Raw genomic sequence first — 22,318 nt, forward strand, 5'->3', positions numbered from 1 at the left:
GAACAGGAAAGGAAATCACTAGTAGTCGTACAGGGTACCCTCCACCACGTACTGTACAGTGACTTGCGGAGCATTTATGTAGATGTAGATGTAAAAGGCTGTAACGTCTTTATGAAAGGAACTGGCAAGGGTTTCGTTGTGAGACTGTCGTTACTTGTCAGTACTTCCACATCAACAGGTCCACGTCGGACAGAGTGTGTGGGAGGTGTGCTGTTCTAGACGGCCTCACTCATTGTCAGTGGAACTCATAGCCTCGGACTTTGCGAATCTTTCGAGATATCACTGTTCCTGCCACGAAGTCCCAATTTTCCCCAGTGTTATAGGAGACAAAGTTCATAATATAACAGTCTTTGCTAGATAAACTATAAAACTCCGCTCTGTGGCACCAAGACGTAACAGTTTTCATGTAAGGAAAAAGCTAAGACGAGACTTCCACCAGCTTTCACTTCCTCTTATACGTAGTTTTCCTGAGATCTACGATAAACACAACGTAGCGTGTTACTAGCGTAAGTCAAATGTCAATCATCTGACCGTAAAACACGTTTGTTGCCCTCCACAGTCAACTGGGGGTATGTCATCTCTCACTATGTTAGTTTAATTCTTTTGGCGGAAGTAAACACTAGTTTCTTGGCTGCAGCTGTGCTTTAATGAGCTTAATGAGCAGTAGAAAAAATGAGGTCAGTTACATATGCTACATTACAATTGACAACCGCGAAGTAAAGAAATTCTGTTACCAGAGGAGCAAAATGATAAGTGACAGTCATAGCATGTATGACATAAAAGGCAGGCAAAAACAAAGAACATTCCTGGCCACGAACGTTTACTAGTGCCATTACTATTTTAAGGTAGGGATTTATGACAATGTACGTTAAAAGCAAAGCATTGACAGCGTTCGTTCAAAGCAAAGCTTTGGCTCTCAGAAAACCAGAAAAGATTAGAATCTGGGCTATTTAGGATAGAGATCAATGGCAAGTATCTTGACAGCGGAATACAAATTTCGATACGTATATTTTCGATTTCGCAGAGTTTATTATGAGCGATTTGTATACTAATGTGACAAAAGTCATGGGGTACTCCAAATATAGAATCGGATCTCCTTTTGCCAAGCGTAGTGCCGTATCTCGAAGTGCCACGGAGTCAGCAGGTCGTTGAAACTTCACTGCAGAAATACTGAATAATTCTGCCGCTATAGCCTCCATAATTGCGAAAGTGTTGCCGGTGTAGGACTTTGTGCACGAACTGACCTCTCGATTATGTCCCATAAATGTTCGATGGGACTCTTGTCGGGTCATCTGGGTGTTAAAAGCAATCGCTCCAATTGTCCAAAATGTTCTTCCAACCAGTAGCGAACAAATGTGACCCGGTGACATGGCGCACTGTTATCCATAAAAATTTCATCGTTGGTTGGTAACATATAGCCCGTGAATGGCTTAAAAAGGATCTCCAAATAGCCGAACATAACCATTTCCATTAACAAGCAAATCAGTTGGACCAGAGGACACAATCCATTGTAAATAAACACAGCCCACACCATTATGGAGCCACCAGCAGCTTGCACAGAACTTTGTAACTTCGGTCAATGGCTTCGTAAGATCTGCACCACACTCGAACCCTACAGTCAGGACACAGTTTTCAAGTCTTCTAGGATCCAGCCAATAAGGTCACGAGCCCAGGAGAGGCGCAGCAGTTGATGTCGTGCTGTTAGCAAAGACGCTCGCGTCAGTCGTCTGCTTCCGTAACTCATTAACGCAAAATTTCGCCACCTTGTCTTAACGGACAAGTTCCCCGTCTGCTCCACATTGATACACTATGTGATCAAAACCATCCAGACAACAGGCTGAAAATAACTTACAAGTTCGTGGCGCTCTGCATCGGTAATGCTGGAATTCAATATTGTGTTGGCCCATCCCCTAGCCTTGAAGATAGCTTCCACTCTCGCAGGCATACGTTCAATCAGGTGCTGGAAGGTTTCCTGGTGAAGGTCAGCCTATCCTTCACGGACTGCTGCACTGTGTAGAAGTATCGATATCGGTCGGTGAGGCCTGGCACGAAGTCGGCGTTCCAAAACATCCCAAATGTGTTCTATAGGATTCAGATCAGGACACTGTGCAGCTCAGTCCATTACAGGGATGTTATTGTCGTGGAACCACTCCGCCACAGGCCGTGCATTATGAACAGGTGCCCGATCGTGTTGAAAAATACAAACGCCATCCCTGAATTGCTCTTCAACAGTGGGAAGCAAGAAGGTGCTTAAAACATCAGTGTAGACCTGTGCTGTGATATTGCCACGCAAAACTTCAAGGGGTGCAAGCCCCCACCATGAAAAACACGACCACACCAGAACACCACCGCTTCCGAATTTTATTATTGGGTCTACACACACTGGCAGATGACGTTCAAAAATTCAAAAATGATTCAAATGGCTCGGAGCACTATGGGACTCAACATCTTAGGTCACAAGTCCCCTAGAACTTAGAACTACTTAAACCTCACTAACCTAAGGACATCACACACACCCATGCCCGAGGCAGGATTCGAACCTGCGACCGTAGCAGTCCCGCGGTTCCGGACTGCAGCGCCAGAACCGCTAGACCACCGCGGCCGGCAGATGACGTTCACCGGGCATTCACTGTGGTGTCACCGCCAGACACCACACTTGCTAGGTGGTAGCCTTTAAATCGGCCGCGGTCCGTTAGTATACGTCGGACCCGCGTGTCGCCACTATCAGTGATTGCAGACCGAACGCCGCCACACGGCTGGTCTAGGGACACTTCCTAGCAAAAAAATGGTTCAAATGGCTCTGAGCACTATGGGACTCAACATCGTAGGTCATAAGTCCCCTAGAACTTAGAACTACTTAAACCTAACTAACCTAAGGACAGCACACAACACCCAGCCATCACGAGGCAGAGAAAATCCCTGACCCCGCCGGGAATCGAACCCGGGAACCCGGGCGTGGGAAGCGAGAACGCTACCGCACGACCACGAGATGCGGGCACTTCCTAGCACTCGCCCCAGTTGTACAGCCGACTTTGCTAGCGATGGTTCACTGACAAATTACGCTCTCATTTGCCGAGACGATAGTTAGCATAGCCTTCAGCTACGTCATTTGCTACAACCTAGCTAGGCGCCACTACCAGTTACTATTGATGCTGTAAAACATGTACCGTCAAGAGCGATGTTCACCAATTATGGATTAAAGTTAAGTATTCCAGCAGCTACGTATTATTTTTGCTAGTCTCATTTCCCTGTCTTGTTCCGGACCTCACGCCAGCCTGCGTGAGCTTAAACGCGTGCCTTTCGGCTTCCTCCTAGTGGATTGGCTGTCTTGCCAGTCCACAACATTCACCATACCCACACCCTACCATCGGATCGCCACATTGTGTGCCGTGATTCATAACTCCACACAACGTTTATCCACTGTTCAATCGCCCAATGTATACACTCCTTCCACCAAGCGAGGCGTCGTTTGGCATTTACCGGCGTGATGTGTGGCTTGTGAGCAGCCGCTAGACCATGAAATCCAAGTTTTCTCACCTCCCGCCCAACTGTCACTGTGCTTTTAGTGGATCCTGATGCAGTGTGGAATTCCTGTGTGATGGTGTGGATAGATGTCTGCCTATTACACATTACGACCCTCTTCAACTGTCAGTCAGCAGACGAGGTCGGCCTGTACGCTTTTGTGCTGTAGGTGTCCTTTCACGTTTCCACTTCACTATCACATCGGAAGCAGTGGACCTAGGGATGTTTAGGAGTGTGGAAATGTCGCGTACAGACATATCACACAAGTGACACCAAGTCACCTGACCACGTTCGAAGTCCGTGAGTTCCGCAGAGCGCCCCATTCTGCTCTCTCGCGATGTCTAATGACTACTGAGGAAGCTGATATGGAGGTGACAGCACAAGGTACCTCATATGAAAAACGTATGTTTTTGGGGTTTTCAGGATACTTTTGGTCACATAGTGTATCTGCGGTTATTGCACGCGGTGTTGCTTATCTGTTAGCACTGACAACGCTGTGCAAACGACGCTGCTCTCGGTCGTTTGGCGAAGGCCCCCAACCTCTTCGTTGTCCGTAATAAGAAATAAATGAATTTGGTATCGTCAGCACACAGTTGACGCTGTGGACCTCGGAATACTGAATTCCCTAATGATTTTCCAAATGGAATGTCCCATGCGTCTAGCTCCAACCACCACTTTGCGTTCGAGGTCTGTTAACTCCTGTCGTGCGGCCAGAATCAGGTCGGAAACATTGCCACATGAATCACCTGAGTGCAGTAGACAGCTCGGGCAGTGCACTGCCCTTTTATACTTTGTGCACGCGGTACCACCGACATCTGCATCTGTGGATATTCCTGTCCCATCATTTTTGTCATCTCAGTGTAATATTATGCAGAGTTTGCTGGAACTATTTAGCAAATCTATGGAGTCGGAACACGCAAAACAAGGAGCTAAATTTTCTAGTTACATGTAAGGAGTGAAAGTCAATACCTGAAAAGTGGAAGTGTAATATTAGGAAAGAAAAGATATGGAAATGGCTGACGTACTTCCGTTGTTTACTTAACGTAACTGATGAGAAAAAAATCGTTATTCCAGTACGAGTACGCAAGCTCCGAAAATGTTACCTTAAGATCACAAAAAATGATCAACTGCGAATTCTATCAAAATTTCTGATTTTAACATCAAAAGTGAACAAGAACTTCACCTACAGCTGCTCTTGGAAGCTTTTGACATAAAGTGCCGTTCTGATCATACTGAACATTCGAAACAAAGAGGAGCAAGCTTTACGTTCTATGTACTACATTACTCAAACGGCATAGGAATTTGCAAAAAAGCTTCCACAAACCTTCACTGTATATCGCCGAAAACAGATTAGGTTCACTCTTAATCTCAGGCTCCAAACCACAAAACGACACGAATTTCAACAAAAAGTCCCAAGCAGTTCCTGGAGATACCTGCAAAGACATCTATGATCACATCAGTTCATTCGCACTGCGGAGGAAAAGAAATAAAATATCTGCACTCGGAATTAAATGTGAAGATCCACAATCTCTTTAAGGTCTCTCATCCGGGAACAACACTTAAATATTTCTCCATTCATCACACTTCAATAATAATTTTAATTTGAAGATTGGAACACCAAATTGATGTCTCCAGCACATGTAAGGAGCTGCAGACTAAACTGAAATTAACTCACCTGCCCGAGTCCATTAAGAGTGTGTGTGTGTGTGGGGGGGGGGGGAGGGGCACAGGGGGAACTGTACAGTCACAAATGAAGAAGGAGGTGCGGAAGTGTAGACGACTAACTGCCAGGGACGACGCGGTTTGGGGAGTCGCGTTCGACTTCATGTAGAACGTGCCAGTGCCATACATCCCAGTGCAAGAAATGTTTACTTGAGTTAGTTATCTGAGATCATGTTATGTGTAAGAAATCTGAAGGATACCAGTTCTGTTATTTACATGTACACCACAAGATATGCAAAGATTGGTGCTAATGAAGCGTGTACTTTTCTGTAACATTAAATGGAAAATTATTTTCCTGCAATTTCCGAAACTTTACTTGTGTTTTCTGAGTCTGCCCTGGAAAAAACAGAAATTATGCTGTCATACGTTTCTGTTTAAGTCTGACTAAATCAGAAAAGTTTCAAGATACTGTTCATTATTTTCCTGTTAGAGGACATAGATTCTTGATTGTTGTAGAACAGTCGGCATAATAAAACGTGCTATAAAGAAACATGACAGAGTTTATATCCCTAAGACGTATACGTACAAAATACTTAATATAAACAAATACACGAGGCAGTATTTATATTACAAGAAGATGAAATCCTTGACGTCAATGATTGGTGGCCATATTTATATTAAAAAAAAAGATCTCTCCTATGAATTCTATTCCCGCCCTGTACCAAGACGCCAAAAACTGTTTTTTACACCAACATCGCTTAAGCAATTCGAATGCTGAAGGAAACACATTGGAACTGTACGAGCTTAGCCACTCATAAACAGCTTTTCGCCACATACGTTACAGCTAAAGCAACCGGGTACATGACCTGAGCCAGAAACTCTGTTTGGCGCCCTTCAACGTTGCTATAGCCGACTCTTGCTGGTACCGTAACAATTCAATCAGCAAAGACCGAAAATGGACGAATATCGAGAACCCTTCGTGTAGTAGGAAATATATGTTCTGTGGTAGGAGGGAGTGCCTAAACAACATATTAGAAATCCTGACCAGTGAAGGAAGGATGTTTGGGTGCAGGTGCATTTGAAAGTCTTGTTTGTACGTTTTTCTTCAATAACTCGAAAACGAATCGCAGTACAAAATTTAACTACAGTAAATTTTCTAAAAAAATGTCTTGTTCATTTTCTCCGTAGGACAGAGCGAGCGAGAGAACATATAAATCTTGCACGTGGTTTTTGAAGACCAGATGCCGGTCGCTGTGGCCGAACGGCTCTAGGTGCTTCAGTCCGAAACCGCGCTGCTGCTACGGTTGCAGGTTCGAATCCTGCCTCGGGCATGGATGTGTGTGATGTCCTTAGGTTAGATAGATTTAGGTAGTTTAAGTCTTGGGGACTGATGACCTCAGATGTTAAATCTCATAGTGTTTAGAGCCATTTGAACAATTTGAAGACCAAATATAACATTGCGGGTTACATATAACCACACCGGTAGGGGTAGCTGAATACCCTGTACATCATTTTCCCTTGCTACTAATGGTACTGTCTGGTTTTGCTGTTGTGAGCCTGAGAACGCACTTGCGCCTGCTGCCACTTTCGCCATACGTCACATGTTGTTGTTACCGGTTTGCAGACTCGGCGTACACGGAGCGCTACATGGGCCTGCCCAACGAGACGGGCAACTACAAGGGCTACGAGGAGGCGGACGTGAGCCGGCGCGCCGAGCTGCTGCGCGACAAGATGTTCTACCTGGTGCACGGCACCGCCGACGACAACGTCCACTTCCAGCAGAGCATGGCGCTGGCCAAGGCGCTCGCCAACAAGGGCGTCCTCTTCCGGCAACAGGTGGGTCCAGTCGCACTCGGCGCACGCCTCAGCACCCCAAGTACATCGCCCGAGCAAGAGTATCTGGACACCTAATACTGGAAATTAATACAGACTGTGTCTACCCATCGAATTTTACGGCTTCCACTCTGAGGGGGACAGTTTCAGTTAGGTTTCTGAATGTCTGTAGAGGAATCGTAGCCCATTATTCATCAAGAGCTACCGAGAGACTCTCATTCGGGAGGGCGACGGTTCAAACTCGCGTCTGACCATCCAGATTTAGGTTTTCCGTGATTTCCCTAAATCGCTTCAGGCAAATGCTGGGATGGTTCATTTGAAAGGGCACAACCGGCTTCCTTCCCCATCCTTCCCTAACCAGATGGGACCGATTACCTCGCTGTTTAGACCCCTGCCCCAAACAAGCCAATCAACCATCTATAGCCGAAACCAGAAATGGTACTGATGTACGACGCTGGGGTCTGGAGCCAAGTCGACCTTCTGCCTTATCAAAAAATGGCTCTGAGCACTATGCGACTTAACTTCCGAGATCATCAGTCGCCTAGAACTTAGAACTAATTAAACCTAACTAACCTAAGACATCACACACATCCATGCCCGAGGCAGGATTCGAACCTGCGACCGTAGCGGTCGCTCAGCTCCAGACTGTAGCGCCTAGAACCGCACGACCACTCTGGCCTCTGCCTTATCCCAAAGGTGCTTCAAACTGGAACTCTGGGCAGACCAGTCCACTTCATGAATGTTATTGTCAACAAACTGTTTTTCATAGGTGCTGCGTTGTGGCAGGATACTTTAACATGCTGATACACACAAGCATCGAACTTTTCCTTTACTGTACACAATACACAATGCTGTAAAAAGTGCTCAAATACTTTCGCATTTATCGTTAACTTAAGCACAATTACAGAACCGCACTCTAGTCACGAAACTACCTCCATACCATAGTACCATCTCTTCCCACTTCACTATTGGCACAGCACATGACGGCAGATAATGTTCTCCAGGCATGCGCCTAACCTAAGCCCTTCCATCGGATTACCACAGTATACAGCGTGGTTCATCACTTGAGATCACGTTTGCAATCATCCACTGTCCAATAGCGTCGGTCCTTACACCAGATGAAGTGTTGCTTAGCATTGACGGTAGAAGTGTATGGTTTATGAGCATTGCACGCTTTCATTTCTAACTCTCTACGCACAGCATTGTGCTACCTGAACTGTTGGTACTACTTTGGATCTCACGAATTATTCTTTCCGCTGATTTCATGTGATTTTTTGTAAGGATACTCAGCAATGCTCGACGGCCCTCATCCATAACGAGGTCAGCCTGGTCTTGGTTTAGAAATGGTTGTTCCTTCACTCTCCACTTCACTATCACGTAACCAACCAATCAGCTGGGTGGCTGCAGATGGGTGAAAATACCCCTGATGGATCTGTTACTGAGATGACGTCCAACGACTACTCCTTATGCGAAGTGAAGCTGTTGTTGCAGCTTGTCCTCTGACATCATAAAACTCTTTGCCTCCTTTTATACTGGCTAGACCGTCTCTCGTGAACACAGGAGTGCATACAGGTGCCCGGACACTTTTATCAGATAATGTATTCGTATACTGTTCGACAAGTCAAGTCGAGCTTATCAGGAAGCAGCGGATTCAAGTTAAATCTGAAGATAAGGAAGAAAGGAATTGTGCAGAATATAGTCCTGAAACGAAGTTTTCGGCGAATGATTGCACATTATGTTGTATATTTAAACCTCTTTAACTCTCGTATCAACGGAGATATTGAAGCAAGAATAGTTTTATTTCTCTCTTTTCAAAATGGAAATACAGGATTTTAACGGTAGCCATAAGTCTTAAAAAGACGAATAAAATGATAAATAAACGGTAGCTGATACTAGCATTGAAATGTTACGCAAAAGTATCTGAGGAATGTGCTAAAATTGAAAGGCGTGCTGACAAAACAATTACTGCGGTGTAAACACCGTAAAGTAGGACTCTCGTGCTACTCTGCTTCTAACAAGCCTTTCAACTGTTCTCTTGTCTCCCTAAAAACAGTCAGTTGAACATGATTACGTTCAGACATTTGAAATAGTTTTCCGAAACCCTTCAGATACACTAGAAATTGGAAAATATGGTGTAGGTATATTGGGTCCTACAAAAGGTTCGAATTTTGTGAACTTTTAGTTATGTTGTATTTAGATGGTGAGTAGGGAATAAGCCAAGTTTTAGACCTCGAGAATCCAATACTAACTTAAGGGCCCCCAAAAAAACTCAAAATTTTACGTTTTGTCAGATTTCTCCCTATAATTTTTTCCATTTAGAAATGGTAGGGAGCTAGCCTCTGGAGTGGTAAGATGCTGGGCCTTAAAAAAACCATAATAATTCAAACAAATTTATATAAAAGATATGAAAACCCAGAGTGAGGAAACAGATCTGACCTTCTATAGTAAAACATATCCGTTATGGAGAATAGGAAACAATAATCTTGACCAGAACGAATTCAATTAAAAACAACTCCAACCAAAAGCAGTTATTAAACTGACTATTAAAAACTTTAAGCTATTTAAATAAATACTACAGATAATGACAGCGCATGAATTTTAAAAGCATAAATCTTCACTGTTTAAAAGATTTTCTTAAAAAAAAGATAAATTCAGGTTTACAATTGTAATTTCCAGAACAGACCTGCAAGCTCTCATGTACAATGTTAAGACCCAGTGACAGTCCATTCACAGCAAACCAGCTTTGCTTATTATGGTGTACACCACGGCATCCATGTAAGCGCTTATAGTTTCAAGTCTTTTTCAGTACAATAAATAAGCTACCTATAACACTTAAAATATATATAGGTACAAATATAGGTAACAAAAACTTACAATAAAATAACACTTCCTTACTTCAACAGCCGGAAATATTTAAAACTTGAAGAAAATCTTTAAATTACTACACAACTGCCATATCTGAATGAGCCACCAACTTTAACGTACTTTGCTTGAAATAATTTTACAGTAGCTCAGAAAATTTTACAGGCCAGAATCAAGAACTACTGATTAACAGTTGCTGTAACTTAATAGCATCAGCACTAGCCCGTGACTCGGGTCAGAATTACAGAGTAGCGGTTAGTAAATGATAATGTTTTTTTTTTTTTTTTTGGTGTACGGCAGCAGAATACATATTATTTGACACTGAACTTGTTATAGCTACGCCTTATACACTGAAGAGCCGAAGACTAAAGCTGCACCTGCCTAATGTCGTGTACGGCCCCCGCTAGCAAGCAGAAGTGCCACAAAACGACGTAGCATGGACTCGACTAATGTCTGAAATAGTGCTGGAGGGAAGTGATACCATGAATCCTGCACCGCTGTCCATAAATCCGTAAGAGTTCGAGGCTGTGGAGATCTCTTCTGAACAGCATGTTACAGGGCATCCCAGATATGCTCAATAACCCACATTTGGGGAGTTTGGTGGCCAGCGGAAGTGTTTGAACTCAGAAGAGTGTTCCTGGAGCCACTCTGTGGCAACTCTGGACATGTGGGTTGTCGTATTGTATTGCAGGAATTGTCCAAGTCAGCCGGAGTGCGCAATGGGCATGAACGGATGCAGAAGGCCAGACAGGATGCTTACGTACGTGTTTGTTCGTCAGATTCGTATCAAGACGTATCAGAGGTCCCATATCGCTCCAGCTGCACGCGTCCCACATCATTACAGAGCCTCCATCAGTTTGAACATACCCCTGCTGACATGCAGGGTCCATGGATTCATGAGGTTGTTCCATACCCGTACACGTCCATCAGCTCGATACAGTTTGAAACGAGACTTGTCCGACCACACAACATGTTGCGGAGGGGTTGCACTTCTGTCACAGTGAACGATTCTCGTCAGTCGTCGTTGGTCCCGTTCTTGCAGGATCTTTTTCCGGCCACAGCGATGTCGGAGATTTGATGTTTTACCGGATTCCTGATCGTACGGGAAAACCCCACTTCATCGCTACCTCTGAGATACTGTGTCCCATCGCTCGTGCGCCGACTGTATCACCACGTTCAAACTCTCTCAAATTTGGATAACCTGACATTGTAGCAGCAGTAACCGATCTAACAACTGCGCCAGACACTTGTTGTCTTATATAGTCGTTGCCGACCGCAGGACCGTATTCTGCCTGTTTACATATCTCTGTTTATAACTACGCATCCCTACACCAATTTCTTTGGTACTTCAGTGCATAGCGCTGTACTCTCAGTGAGCTCTTAGTAAATAACAACACAACAGATTGCAAACCTGAATATCCAGACTGATATACTGCCTAGAATAAAGCGAATAATTTCTTGAAAGTACGTAGTAAGGCAGATACTCACCCTTCTAACACAAACACAATTCGCTCGATGTAAGTTGGTCAAAACTGTTATATGAAGCACAGCGAGACCGAGCACAGCCCTGAACACGCGGTGCACCCGCCGTGCTGTTCTCGCAACGTCTCCTCCCAAGTCACACCACCGCAGAGGTAAATCTGTCCGTCTGCCTTTTGCAAGCGAATCCTCTGGAAGAATCACTCTTCATGACAAGACACTGAGTCCTCCTGCTTACTGGTACCAAGTGCTTTCCACGCTGCACTGGCCTCTCCTCCACCTAGGCCTAGGTCAGAAACAAAGCTGAGCGTTCTTGCCGAGAACACAGCGCCCACACCGCTTCCAGACCAAAGCATTACTGCTAGTTACCACCCTAAGAGCACTTTCGCCAGAGGACACTATCTGGGCATGCGCGCCTCCAAATAGCCACCTTCAACCTGTCCCCTGGTGACAACCAACGAAGATCTACCTGTCAATCAAGAGCAGACATCTCTTACTTGGCACAAACGAATAATTTTCTACAGTTAGCACTTATCAAATTTATCTTTACATCAAATATCTAAATGTAGTTCTTCAAAGGAACGGCGTTGCAATTTGCCTCCATACAACTTTATGTAGAAAGCACACATCGTTAATTACTACACATTTGTGCATCACAAGGTCCACTTCCTCCTGTATCGAGTGAACTCTGCATACAGCGCTAACTCTGTGTCCTTGTGGGTGCCGTCGTCAGTGAAGAGGCGCAATGGAAAAGTTGAAAGATCAAATTAGAACATTTCTGTCAGATTATAATCAGATTACCTGGTAATGCAAACTCATTGGAAGAGAGTAGGAAATTAACTGTATTTTATTTCGTCTGCAATTTTCAGGCAACATCCAACTAAGGCTAGTGTCCAATTTTTTTCTTTCGATGGTGGATTTACAGAGAACCATGGTTAAACGGGAAGGCCTTAAAACTCCATGTTGTTTGGATGCTCCCAAACTTATCCCAGTAAACATTATTGTTTATGGAAATGTTGGGTGCATAGCATGCTTAAAGCCCATCAAGACAGAAAACAATCCGTTATGCAGCAATTATCAGACAGCTATCCATAACTATTCGTCATTCCCATCAGTACCTGTTTTGTAGTGATACATTGTTAGGTCCCCGATCATAATTTTGCAGTAGGTCGTACAATGCAGTGTTCATTAGAAATGAAGTAGTCAAATTTCTGAAGATACATTTTGACATTTAGGCTGATCGGGTTCTTATACAAATGTGCACTGCTAGCACAGTTCAAATGACTTTCTGAATGGGAGTATGAAATCATTTATTTCATGCCATGTGCAGATTCCACTCCAAAATCTGTTCACCGTTAATGAAGTATTTCGTTAGGATAAACATGCTGAATTACTGAATCCACGGCACAGCAGGGGCACCAGAATACCATATGAAGTCCCTTTTTTAACAGCAGCTCAGGTAGTAGTGGAATGTGGAGGGTGCAAAAATTTGATGTCCATGGAGAATCTTGGTAAGTATATGGAGTAAAAAGACGTTTAATATGCAAAAAATGTAGAAAATTAGCGGTCTACGAGAAAAGTCTAAGTGCTTGGAACGTAAGGGGAAAAAAAGAAGCAAAACACTGAAAAAGTGCCAAAATTTCACTCTTTTTTTTTCTGTTCACCTCCCCGCACTCCATCCTCTAAGTTATTACAGAGTTCCAAAACATTTTTGAAAAGCCAGGAAGAAGTGAAATGGGTCTCTGATTAGATCGTTTGGTTATCTCCAGTTTTATGTAGTAAGTAGGTGTTACTATAGCATTTTTAAGTGTAACGGAAATGTTCCATGTTCCTCAAGTTACTGATTGATTACAAAGATAGAGTTACAGTAATTCTATCGAGTCAGGACAGTATTTTAATATTCAGCAGGAAACATTGTCATAGCAATCAGAATTACTGATTTCTAATGACGTGATGAATTTTCTAATCTCATTAAGGATTTATGTCTGTTGGCTGTGCAGTCAGTATCTGCACAAATACGTATGATACCTATGTATTTGGATATTTATTAGTGGGTGTTACCTCTGTAGAGAACTAATCGTAGAACGTGATGATTTGGAAATAAAGAACGATAGAAATTTGCCATATGCGCTCTCTGCTTTCTAAATTTGTCCCCAACGTCCCGTAATTTCTCTCTAAACACTCTGATCTACTCATCGTTTATGATTTTGCCAGTCAGTAGTTTTCTTCCGTGATCCATACCCAACTGGTCAGTAAGTATTGTTCTTAATTTTTTTGTCATACCGGCTTTATAAATAATTACTGTTAGTTTTACGGGTAAATCACAGTACGGCGTTGTGTCTAAAAGGAAACTGTCATTAGCAGTTGCACTATATTCTTCAGTCCTCGTAGGGAATTTAACTGCACCAAATAATCCAAAGCTGCACATCAGTACGTGCAGGTGCCCTCGATCATTATTGTCAGACGGAAAATTGAGTTTAAAGTCTTCACAAATAAAGATTCTCCAAATAAATGTGCCTCTCCTTTTTATAACTTTCTCTGCTGCTAAAGTTGCGAGAACGGATTGATGTCTGTTTCAGGAGGCAATGATCGCTGCTGGTGCGGATGGGAACAAATCACAAAGTCCTTAACAAGTAAAAAATAATTTTAGGTGATAAACGCCTCGCCATATACACTGAAGCGCCAAAAAAACTGGTATAGGCTTGCGTATTCAAATACAGAGATATGTAAACAGAGTACGGCGCTGCGGTCGGTAACACCTACAAAAGACAAGTGTCTGGCGCATTTTTTAGATCGGTTACTGCTGCTACAATGGCAGGTTATCGAGATTGAACTCGAACGTGGTGTTATAGTCGGAGATCCTGGAAGAACGGGAGGAACGACGACTGAAGAGAATCGTTAAAACTGGCAGAAGTGCAACCCTTCCGCAAATTGCTGTGGATTTCAATGCCAGGCCATCAACAAGTGTCAGCGTGTGAACCATTTAATGAAACATCGTCAATATGGGCTTTCGAAGCCGAAGGCCGACTCGTGACAGCACGACACAAAGCTTTACGCCTCGCCTGGACCCGTCAACACCGACATTAGACCGTTGATGACTGAAAACATGTTGCGTGGTCGGACGTGTCTCGTTTCAAATTGTATCGAGCGGATGGACGTGTATGGGTATGGAGACAACCTCATGAATCCATGGACCCTGCATGTCAGCAAGGGAATTTTCAAGCTGATGGAGGCTCTGTAATGATGTGGAGCGCGTGCAGTTAGAGTGATATGGAGTGATATGGAACCCCTGATGTATCTAGATACGACTCTGACAGGCGACACGTACATAAGCATTCTGTCTGATCACCTACATAAATTCATATCGATTGTGCATTCCGACGGACTTGGACAATTCCAGCAGGACAGTGTGACAGCCAACATGTCCAGAATTTGCTACAGAATAGCTCCAGGAACTCTGTTCTGAGTTTAAACACCTTCGCTGGCCACCAAACTCCCCAGATATGAGCATTATCGAGCATATCTGGGATGCCTTGGAACGAGCTGATCAGAAGAGATCTCCACCCCCTCGTTACTTTCACGAATTTATGGACAGCCCTGCAGAATTCGTTTTTCCAATTCCCTCCAGCACTGCTTCAGACGTAAGTCGAGAGCATGCGACGTCGTGTTGCGACACTTTTGCGTACTCGCGGGGGGGCCCTACACAATATTAGACAGCTGTGCCAGTTTCTTTGGCTCGTCATTTTAAAAGTAGGTTAAATTAGAATGTCGGTGGTATTTCTTGCAGGATTCTAGTGCGAGCCGTTTACAACCATATCCTGAAAAGTTTCCACACCGAAACTTGTTTGTTCCATTCAACCTGAGAATTTGCTACGTATGATTTAGTTATGTTTGTTTACATTATGGTTGTGAATTTCTTGAGTGCATTGCAACTTCCTAGTCAGTTAGTGTGTGACATCCATGCAGTAGGTCGTGGGTGCATGATGGGATTTCCCTACGCTTAAAAAGCCGACATGCTCATGGTATATGGAGAGTGTATGAAGAATAGCGTTCTTCTTGTACGGCGTATGCGGCAAGATATGCTAGTAGTCATCAACCATCTCGGCAGCTCTTTATCAACCTCTTCAACCATTTTCGTGAAAGTGGTAGTGTAACAACTAGATAACGTAACAAAAGGAAACAAGTGACGATAGAAGAAAAAATTAATGTTCTTGTTGCTGTTGCAGTTGATCCGTACGTTAGCTCCCGCGAAATCGCAAGAGGAGGCGGCACAGTCAGGCAAGTGACCAACGCATTATTTGCCGACACAATTTCCATCCCTATGACATCCCTCTCCATCAAGAGCTGCACGGAAATGATTATGAGAATCGCGTTAACTTCTGTATATGGGTATTAAGATAGAATATTCCGGGTGTATCGTATTTTGTTTGGTGATTTACCAATCGTGGCCAGGCAAACCGCCGAAACATGCACCACTGGTCTGTTAACAATCCCCGTCGGCTTCGTCGGGTGGAATGTCAGCATCCATGGAGTGTAACCGTGGTGTGGGGATAATGAATCGTTAGATCAGAGGCCTGTTTTTCACAGACGGAACATTGGACGCGCACAAGTATCGCAGCCTCCTAACAGATTGTCTACCAAGGGTGCTAGAAGACGTTCCTCTGCAGACTAGGAGGTACCTGTGGTACCAACATGATGTCTGTCCAGCCCATAGTGCACGAAGTACTGCAGCATGTCGTTACAAACCGTTTCAAAACTGTTGGATTGGACACAGAGGACCTTTACCTTGGCCGGCCCCTTCCCCAGATTCGACGCCCGTAGATTTTTTTCTGTAGGCAAAGCTGACAGACGCTGTCTACTAGAGCATCCCAACTACACCCGATGATATACAACAATCTATTACTGCAGCCTGATCGGACATCTCCACTGTAATGCTAGATAGTGTGGAGCAGTTGTTCCATACCGGACTGGAAGCGTGTATTGCCGTTGCTGATGGTCATTTTGAAAGCAGCATTTTATGGTGTGTGCCACCACAGGTATTGTACAAGCCTAGGAGTGGGAACTTTACAAAATACGATATCTCTTAAACGACTAGCAGCAGAATCCTGCAGCTAAGACCATTGGCATGTTAATTTACCCTGATCTTAGTTTGTTAATGTCAGTAGTCATTCTTCCAGTTAAAAAAGTATATGTTTCCACTGAAAATATACTTTCTAAGTTTTATTACAGTCTGTGTATAGGCTAACAATACGAGACCCTGAGTACCAATCCACTCTATGAATACCGCGCATCAAAAGCGCTTTCCATTTCCGCAATATTTACGGTGCAAATTTCAGGTGATTCATTCTACATACATACAGATATATAATAAACAGGATTACCCCAGGTGGACCTTCCACCCACCTCAAAGTGGCAACCAAGCATTCGGATTCTGAGCAGCTTGGACTTACACGGGAGAGCAAGTCTAAGTGCTCTGGCAACCTTCCAAACTTCCAGGAAAAGCACACACGGCATTGGCACTTCCAACATTCAAGCACTCAACCGAGCAGAAAAATTACACAATGCCACAACAGAATTCATGAAGCAGAATATTCAAATTCCCTCCCAACAAGAAACACGATTCATAGATACAGACACAACAGACTGTAATAATTACAGAATATTCAAAAGTGGAAAAAAACAGGAAAACCGAAAAGGGGCAGCAACATTGGGTATGACCTTTGTTTTAGACAAAAGTTTTTGGATTCAGTGAAAAGACTGTAATAAAACTTATAAAGTATATTTTCAGTGGAAACATATACTTTTTTAACTTAAGAGTCGAACACACAAACAAAAACTACAATAAAAAAGATTCCAAGGAAGGTTCTGGGAAGAACTTGTAAGAGAGATGGTGAAAATTCCAAAAGACGATGCGAAAATTCTACTCGATGATTTTAACGCGTAGAATGGCAGGGAAGGTAAGTACATGGAGACTGTGAGAGACCGTCCTGCTCACAAGTTCACCAATAACACTGGCACTCAGCTCGTTGAGTTATGCTAACAATACAGTCTAAAGTTATATTATCTTCATTTCGGAAAAGGCCCGAAAAACAAAAAAAATAAAAAACGTGACAATGGCCCATCTATCATTTAGGAGAATTTCAGACTGATCATGTGGCAATATCGTACGACTACCATAAACAAATTCACGACGTGCAAGTACGCAGAGGTTCAAGCATTGATTCCGATCGTTACTCAACAATAACCAAAATTAAATTCACACACAAAAGGAAGTTGAACAGGAAAACACAGGTGATCCCAAAATCTGATCTACACAGAATCAAAGCCTCTAATAATCACAGAAAAGTGGAAAGAATAACTTGCAGGAAACTGAGAGAAATTTCAAATGAAAATTATCAAAACAGTGGAAGACCTCATCCCTCTCTACAAGAAAAACCTTGGTGAGTCAAGAATGTGACAGTGCAGTAAAAGAAAGAAGAAAGCCCTTCAAAATTCCAATTACAACAAATAAGAAGAAACACAGAAGAAATTCCTCGAAGTTCGCAAACATACAAGACTTTAAGACAAAGTAAAAGAGTTGCAGTAAACTTCAAAAATTACAACACAAATGCTTTCTACAGGATCTTTACGAACCAAATCAAAGGATACTCACCACAGAATCTCTGCTTTCAAACGTATGATGGTAAATTAGCCTAGACGAATAAAGAACACTGCCAAGAAATAGCTACATATTTTCAAAGCTTTTAAATTTGACGGAATCGAAAGAGAGATTCCTGAAAATACATGTAGAAATCACAACAGAAAGTTCGTCATCACCAGTACAAGGGAATATTTATTCACCACCAATACAAGGGAATGTTTATTCACATTTCTGTTGTTGTTGTTGTGGTCTTCATTCCTGAGACTGGTTTGATGCAGCTCTCCATGCTACTCTATCCTGTGCAAGCTTCTTCATCTCCCAGTACTCCTTCTGAATCTGCTTAGTGTATTCATCTCTCGGTCTCCCTCTACGATTTTTACCCTCCACGCTGGCCTCCAATACTAAATTGGTGATCCCTCGATGTCTCAGAACATGTCCTACCAACCGATCCCTTCTTCTAGTCAAGTTGTTCCACAAGCTCCTCTTCTTCCCAATTCTATTCAATACCTTCTCATTAGTTATGTGATCTACCCATCTAATCTTCAGCATTCTTCTGTAGCACCACATTTCGAAAGCTTCTATTCTCTTCTTGTCCAAACTATTTATCGTCCACGTTTCACTTCCATACATGGCTACACTCCATACAAATACTTTCAGAAACGACTTCCTGACATTTAAATCTATACTCGATGTTAACAAATTTTTCTTCTTCTGAAATACTTTCCTTGCCATTGCCAACCTACATTATATGTCCTCTCTACTTCGACCATCGTCAGTTATTTTGCTCCCCAAATTGCAAAACTCCTTTACTAGTTTAAGTGTCTCATTTCCTAATCTAATTCCCTCAGCATCACCCGAATTAATTCGACTGCATTCCATTATCCTTGTTTTGCTTTTGTTGATGTTCATCTTATACGCTCCTTTCAAGACACTGTCCATTCCGTTCAAGTGCTCTTCCAAGTCCTTTGCTGTCCCTGATAGAATTACAATGTCATCGGCGAACCTCAACATTTTTATTTCTTCTCCATGGATTCTAATACCTACTCCGAACTTTTGTTTCCTTTATTGCTTGCTCAGTATACAGATTGAATAACATCGGGGATAGGCTACAACCCTGTCTCACTCCCTTCCAAACCACTGCTTCCCTTTCATGACCCTCGACTCTTATAACTGCCATCTGCTTTCTGTACAAATTGTAAATAGCCTTTCGCTCCCTGTATTTTGCCCCTGTCACCTTCAGAATTTGAAAGAGAGTATTCCAATCAACATTGTCAAAAGCTTTCTCTAAGTCTACAAATGCTAGAAACGTAGGTTTGCCTTTCCTTAATCTTTCTTCTAACATAAGTCGTAGGGTCAGTATTGCCTCACGTGTTCCAACATTTCTACGGAATCCAAACTGATCTTCCCCGAGGTCGACTTCTATCAGCTTTTCCATTCGTCTGTAAAGAATTCGCGTTAGTATTTTGCAGCTGTGTCTTATTAAACTGATAGTTCGATAATTTTCACATCTGTCAACACCTGCTTTCTTTAGGATTGGAATTATTATATTCTTCTTGAAGTCTGAGGGTATTTCGCCTGGCTCATACATCTTGCTCACCAGATGGTAGAGTTTTGTCAGGACTGGCTCTCCCAAGGCTATCAGTAATTCTAATGGAATGTTATCTACTCCAGGGGCCTTGTTTCGACGCAGGTCTTTCAGTGCTCTGTCAAACTCTATACGCAGTATCATATCTCCCATTTCATCTTCATCTACATCCTCTTCTATTTCCATAATATTGTCCTCAAGTACGTCGCCCTTGTATAGACCCTCTATATACTCCTTCCACCTTTCTGCTTTCCCTTCTTTGGTTAGAACTGGGTTTCCATCTAAGCTCTTGATATTCATACAAGTGGTTCTCTTTTCTCCAAAGGTCTCTTTAATTTTCCTGTAAGCAGTATCTATTTTACCCCTAGTGAGATAAGCCTCTACATCCTTACATTTGTCCTCTAGCCATCCCTGCTTAGCCATTTTGTACTTCCCGTCGATCTCATTTTTGAGACGTTTGTATTCCTTTTTGCCTGCTTCATTTACTGCATTTTTATATTTTCTCCTTTCATCAATTAAATTCAATAATTCTTCTGTTACCCAAGGGTTTCTACTAGCCCTCGTCTTTTTACCTACTTGATCCTCTGCTGCCTTCACTATTTCATCTCTCAGTGCTACACATTCTTCTTCTACTGTATTTCTTTCCCCCATTCCTGTCAATTGTTCCCTTATGCTCTCTCTCAAACTCTCTACAACCTCTGGTTCTTTCAGTTTATCCCACCTCCTTAAATTCCAGCCTTTTTGCAGTTTCTTCAGTTTTAATCTACAGGTCATAACCAATAGATTGTGGTCAGAGTTCACATCTGCCCCTGGAAATGTCTTACAATTTAAAACCTGGTTCCTAAATCTCTGTCTTACCATTATATAATCTGTCTGATACCTTTTAGTATCTCCAGGGTTCTTCCATGTATACAACCTTCTTTCATGTTTCTTGAACCAAGTGTTAGCTATGATTAAGTTATGCTCTGTGCAAAATTCTACCAGGTGACTTCCTCTTTCATTTCTTAGCCCCAATCCATATTCACCTACTATGTTTCCTTCTCTCCCTTTTCCTACTGACGAATTGCAGTCACCCATGACTATTAAATTTTCGTCTCCCTTCACTACCTGAATAATTTCTTTTATCTCATCATACATTTCATCAATTTCTTCGTCATCTGCAGAGCTAGTTGGCATATAAATTTGTGCTACTGTAGTAGGCGTGGGCTTTGTGTCTATCTTGGCCACAATAATGCGTTCACTATGCTGTTTGTAGTAGCTTACCCGCATTCCTGTTTTTTATTCATTATTAAACCTACACCTGCATTACCCCTATTTGCTTTTGTATTTATAACCCTGTATTCACCTGACCAAAAGTCTTGTTCCTCCTGCCACCGAACTTCACTAATTTCCACTATATCTAACTTTAACCTATCAATTTCCCTTTTTAAATTTTCTAACCTACCTGCCCGATTAAGGGATCTGACATTCCACGTTCCGATCCGTAGAACGCCAGTTTTCTTTCTCCTGATAACGACGTCCTCTTGAGTAGTCCCCGCCTGGGGATCCGAATGGGGACTATTTTACCTCCGGAATATTTTACCCAAGAAGACGCCATCATCATTTAATCATACAGTAAAGCTGCATGCCCTCGGGAAAAATTACGGCTGTAGTTTCCCCTTGCTTTCAGCCGTTCGCAGTACCAGAACAGCAAGGCCATTTTGGTTAGTGTTACAAGGCCAGATCAGTCAATCATCCAGACTGTTGCCCATGCAACTACTGAAAAGGCTGCTGCCCCTCTCCAGGAACCACACGTTTGTCTGGCCTCTCAACAGATACCCCTCCGTTATGGTTGCACCTACGGTACGGCTATCTGTATCGTTGAGGCACGCAAGCCTCCCCACCAACGGCAAGGTCCATGGTTCATGGGGGGGGATTCACAAATCAATAAACTTAAAAATAACAAAACATCTGGGAAATCGGAATTGTAGCCGACCTCTTGAAACATTTAGACCCACGCTCACTCAAAGAAATTACACAAATAGTTCGAAACCACTGTAAAACTGAAAAAATTCCGGATGACTAGAAGATTACTCCAATCCATTCACTACATAAGAAGGGTAGCAAAACAGATGTAAACAACTATAGGGTTGTCTACCTCTTACCGGTCATCTACAAAAAACCATGTGCTAGTCTCGCGCATAGAGCACAGAAACAATTAGAACCCAAATTAGCAAAATATCAAGCAAGCTTCAGACCGAACAGGTCATGCCCAGAACAAATTTTCAATCTCAAAACCATACTCAAAATGCGAGACCTCAGACAAAAACCCCTCGTATGCACATTTTTAGATTTAAAAAAGGTGTACGACTTAGTAAACAGACCTTCATTATTCTAAATTTTAGAAGACAGGAGACTAGATCCCAAAACACGAGAATTAATAAATCAAACATTAACTGGCACGAAATCTAAAGTAAAATTTTTGGGGTAAATTTCAGACCCCTTTGACATTCAAACAACTGTGAGACCAGGAGTTGGGCCCTCTCCTATTCTACTCAACGTTGCCCTAAACAAGTTTGTGGAAGAGTGGAAGTGTATTTTGGAAGACAGTCCTAATGGGCTTTCCCAAGAACAACCTCCACATACCCTACCTCGTATTTGTCGATGACATGGCGATACTTGCACAGGTCGAAGAGACTCTCGTCAAACAACTGGAGAAACTTAATGGATGTACAGAAAAAGTAGGTTACAAATCT

At 42.8% G+C, this 22,318-nt stretch overlaps 1 protein-coding gene across 1 annotated transcript in view; it reads left to right on the top strand.

The window, feature by feature from the left end:
* LOC126092678 (dipeptidyl aminopeptidase-like protein 6) overlaps nt 1-22,318 on the top strand; it is a gene marked incomplete at its 5' end in the record, with an annotated part of 446,401 nt that overhangs the window by 422,773 nt on the left and 1,310 nt on the right. Inside the window, one exon of the mRNA XM_049908399.1 lies at nt 6,809-7,020. Coding sequence (XP_049764356.1) covers nt 6,809-7,020 — 212 coding nt within the window. The remainder of the gene's footprint in view (nt 1-6,808; nt 7,021-22,318) is intronic.

This window comes from Schistocerca cancellata, chromosome 7 (genome assembly GCF_023864275.1).
Source record: "Schistocerca cancellata isolate TAMUIC-IGC-003103 chromosome 7, iqSchCanc2.1, whole genome shotgun sequence".
NCBI lineage: Eukaryota > Metazoa > Arthropoda > Insecta > Orthoptera > Acrididae > Schistocerca > Schistocerca cancellata.